The following is a 4024-nucleotide window of genomic DNA, read 5'->3' as shown; positions in this document are numbered from 1 at the left end:
GCTCATAATTCTTGTAGTTAGTCAAAAATTAAAGATATATTGCAATTTTTTTTAAAAAATATATCAGCTATCTACTCGTTTTATAAGAAAATATTATCATTAAATTGATGAATATATTGTCAAACGAAAATCCATAAATGACATAGAATTAACAGATGTAAAAGTGATATTATTAGTGGTTGGGAGCTTGATAACAAACAAAGAGGAGTAGATCAAGTGGTTTCTTTCCAACTGAAAACAAAGAAAATCGCAATGATTTAATATTTTTGGCTTAATTAATTTATTAGGTTTTTATGTCTTCAGATCAGACGAATGACAATTCATAGTGGTCCACATTTTTGTAATAAAAACTCAATTTAATATCACTATAATTTGGTCGAGCAATCTTCTGAATTATTTAAAAATTAGATTGCATTGGTTCTTTTGAAAGCAAAAAAATCTTTTTTCAGTTCATGCTCCACTTTTCTCTTTATTGGTTTCTGATTTATGAGACAAAACTGCTTCACTATACATGTTATTGTAAGGAGAATGTAACTGCTAATAATTATAATATTAATCATAACAAAGGATAATTAAATTATTATTAGTATTTTCCAATTCTATCACCTAAACCTTTGTTTGTTCTTGGATGTACACTCAATTTATAAAAGGGGCATACTAGTTGTAACCGTTCCAATCTATTGAAGCAATATTAATCATAATTATAAAATGAAATAATAAATTGGAATACTTAAAGGTGGTGTTCGGTTGTCATGACTAATATCATGAGACTATCAATCTAGGATTAAGTTGTGGGATTATTTTAGTTGGAGAGGGGAGGCTATGACTAATTATCATGAGACTATCCATTTAGGATTAAGTTGTGGGGGTCAATCTTATGAACAAACATGATTCATATTTAATCATGAGATTTAGTCTTGCCAACTGAACACTCCCAAAAATAAGTAGTAGTACTAATAATAATAATTCATTTTAAGGATGTCAGTACAGTTCGAAACCTATTGATAGGCACAAATAGCTCGCAGATTTAAAAATTTATAGCCCGATAAAATTACAATCTGATTTATACAGATGGGAAGTATTTGTTGAGGTTGAAAGGAAGGGCATAGAACTCCTCACTCCTATTATCAGTCTTAAAATCCTTGAACTTATCCCACCAATGCTTGCCTCTGTCCTTCCTTATCTGAGGATCCTTCTTGTCCAGCGTGTTGTCGAAGAGGAACGCCAGCACGCCTGCCACGAACGCCTTGGAGGCGAAGGGCACGTTCACAATGTCGTTGAACTGCCAAGAAAACAACCAAAGAAATCAGTCAAGAAAAGGCCACCAATGCTCTTGATCAAGACGAAGAAGCGCTTACGTACCCATCTCCCCGACGTGTGTGTGGGGCCGTATCCTTTAACAGCCGTGTACTCGTTGAAGTACCGAGCCACGGACAAGCCCAGGAAAGTGGGAACTGCTAGTATGAATTTGTTTCTGAAGCTGTTGAGCTGGCAGAATTGTAGGAAAGCTAGCCCTCCAACACCTTGTAATAACAATGTTGTTTTGAGTCATAGAAATAGGCTAATAGCTGAGGTTTTGAAGTAATGAAATGCTCACCAAAATAGCCAAAGAAAACACAGTAGAAAGCAGCCACAATAGGCATTGGAATTGAAGCAAAAACTGCTCCAAATTTGCCTGAAAATAAACATACATGTTGAAGTTTTTGGTAGACATATTCCTAATCAAAGATATGGGAAAATAGGTTACCAAGAACAGAGAAGAAAAGCATGAAACCGGCCGATATCTGAACTGTCCTTCGACTGCCAACGCGAGTCATTGCAATAAGGCCAGCATTCTCTCTGCAAGAAAGCCTTGATTAGTATCATAGGTTGTTTATAAAAGAGAAATTGAAAGCTTTATAGTAGTTGTGTGTTTTACATAGATACTGATGATCCGTTTCCGGTTCCAAATAAACCGGACAGCAAGGTGGCGACGCCCTGCCAGCCTATGCCCCGGCTGAGGATGGACGGAGGCAGAGGGGTTGCGCTAGCATATCTAGACAGACCAATGAAGCCACCAGTTGCCTATATACAAAAAACATGAATAAATTTTGGAGAGAAATAATCAGACAGAAAAGTACTAAGTGGAGACAGACCTCAACGAGAGCAACGAACGCAGCCATCATCATCGCGAAACATTCACCAGCATCAAACGAAGGCGCTCCCCATTGAAAGGGATATGGGACTCTTATCCTTCACAATTCAAGATCATTAGTATGTATCCGTGGATATCGTGACAAATCATCGATAAGTGGAACATACCATGGAGCAGCACTGATGAGGCCAGAGTGATCAGTTCTGCAGCTTGCTTGAGTCTTTGGTGATGCACCGTCGTAGGCACCAGCAACGGTGAGTATGTGTGCGTAGATCCACACAATTGACACGGTGATAAGGACTGCAAAGCGCTCGAATATATGCTTTCCTGGTTTTATTATTTGTGGGAGATACTGCAGCAACAAATGATCATTATGCTGTGGAATTAGGCTTCATGAAAAGAAAAGGAAATTGAACTGAAAACCAGTTTAGACTATACCTGACCACAGAACACCAGAAGCACTAGCTCGGGCAACCCGATTTCAACACATTTAGCAACCTGAACAAGGAAGGCTTGTAAGTCCGATTTCAAGCCATAAAGGTTTGTAAAACATACAGATAAGGGGGCAAGTGAGCTTTCACGTACCCCGGGAAAACCAAGTTCGTAGAGGCCAAAACCAGAAAGAAAAACCAACGGAACAACTGAAATCGGACTTAGGAACCTGATCACATAAGAGTAATTCATGACTCATATCAAAAGTAAATAAGAGACTGGTGTTTTGTGTAAATCATCTACCTAACAACGTTGCGCCACAGACCACTGAAGCCTATCACTATCTGGATGGTCGAGGCAACAATAAGCGCGCCTTGTGTGGCCCTCATTATTTTCTTGAACCTCGTTATAGGATCTGGATCGTCCCATCTACCGGATAAGATGATTGAGATTGTGGGCGCAACGAAGGTGTATGAGCCTCCGATCACAGCAGGTAATCGGGTTCCAAACCATGTTTGCAGGAGGGTGTTGAGCCCAGTAACAAACAGCAGAGTTTGAATGACTTTTGCTTTCTCCTCCTGCATAAATGCAAGTAGATTATACTAATGAATAAGGGATCATTTGGAAAGCAAAAACTGCGTTTCGCCTCACGTTTCCTCCTCCCATTTGAGGAACCAACGCAGTGGGTATGAGGACAGTCGTGCCGAGCACCACCAAGTAATGTTGGAAGCCAAGAAGGATGGCCTCAGCTGCAAGCAAAACCAAGACATCAAACATCTCTATATTCTTAAAACTCACAAAATAAACAAGTATTCAAACATGTGATACATGATATAAACAGAATTCTAGTTATGAATTTGATGAATGAATAGAAATGAGCAAAAGCATGAATGATCCCACAAAAAGATCAAAACTTTGGTCAAACAAACAGAACACTTAACATGGCCATCTATAATAGATATGCAGAAATCAGAAAAAGAGAGAGGATTAAAGGCCAAGAAATCCACAATCACAAAGAGAGAACATAGCATACTAAAAATGAAAATTAAAAATAGAAAAAAAATCATGAAATACTGACGCCATGGAGGGGGGCTGGTGATGCAATATGCAACATTTGGAAGTTGATCTTTAGGAGGATGTGGTGCTGGTTCATCTAGCTTTGCTGCCATTTCTTTCTCTCTGTAAACATCAACTTAATCTCTCATTCTTCAGAGAAATTGAGGTAAAGATATGAGCACTGAAAAAGGAAAGAACTTTGTAGAGAGGTGCCAATGCTAAATGTGAAGATAAAAAGATGAAAACTGGTCCCAATTTTTCATACTGGAATCTCTCTCAATGCATGTGTATTCTTGATTAGATAAAATAATTTGATGATTTAAATCCTTTAAATAAGCTAATAAATAATCAAATTCTAACAAAGTGGACGTGTAACCTCATTGAATATTTTACTGTTGCCAA

General features: G+C 38.0%; 1 protein-coding gene across 1 annotated transcript; it reads right to left on the bottom strand.

The window, feature by feature from the left end:
• Window positions 1-948: 948 nt before the first annotated feature.
• Window positions 949-3820, bottom strand: LOC125216950 (nucleobase-ascorbate transporter 6-like). The gene is made up of 12 exons (XM_048118741.2): window positions 3645-3820; window positions 3218-3315; window positions 2870-3144; window positions 2720-2795; window positions 2573-2632; window positions 2302-2486; window positions 2136-2232; window positions 1919-2064; window positions 1748-1839; window positions 1598-1675; window positions 1363-1523; window positions 949-1282 (listed from the first exon to the last, which is right to left on the bottom strand). The coding sequence occupies exons 1-12, from the start codon at window positions 3733-3735 to the stop codon at window positions 1064-1066; spliced, it is 1578 nt and encodes a 525-aa protein (XP_047974698.1). The 5' UTR covers window positions 3736-3820; the 3' UTR covers window positions 949-1063.
• Between the last annotated feature and the right edge of the window lie 204 nt (window positions 3821-4024).

This window comes from Salvia hispanica, chromosome 3, assembly GCF_029641045.1.
Source record: "Salvia hispanica isolate PSC_SH4W2 chromosome 3, Shi_PSC_v1, whole genome shotgun sequence".
NCBI lineage: Eukaryota > Viridiplantae > Streptophyta > Magnoliopsida > Lamiales > Lamiaceae > Salvia > Salvia hispanica.
This window is presented reverse-complemented; position numbering and strand designations above follow the sequence as displayed.

Bases quoted from the DNA above. Each gene is read 5' to 3' on its own strand.
- LOC125216950 (XM_048118741.2), bottom strand. From the start codon at position 3,735: ATGGCAGCAAAGCTAGATGAACCAGCACCACATCCTCCTAAAGATCAA. The intron at 2,796-2,869 runs GTAGATGATTTA...TTATGTGATCAG, and splicing joins CTGTGGCGCAACGTTGTTAG to GTTCCTAAGTCCGATTTCAG. The intron at 2,633-2,719 runs GTACGTGAAAGC...TTCCTTGTTCAG, and splicing joins ACGAACTTGGTTTTCCCGGG to GTTGCTAAATGTGTTGAAAT.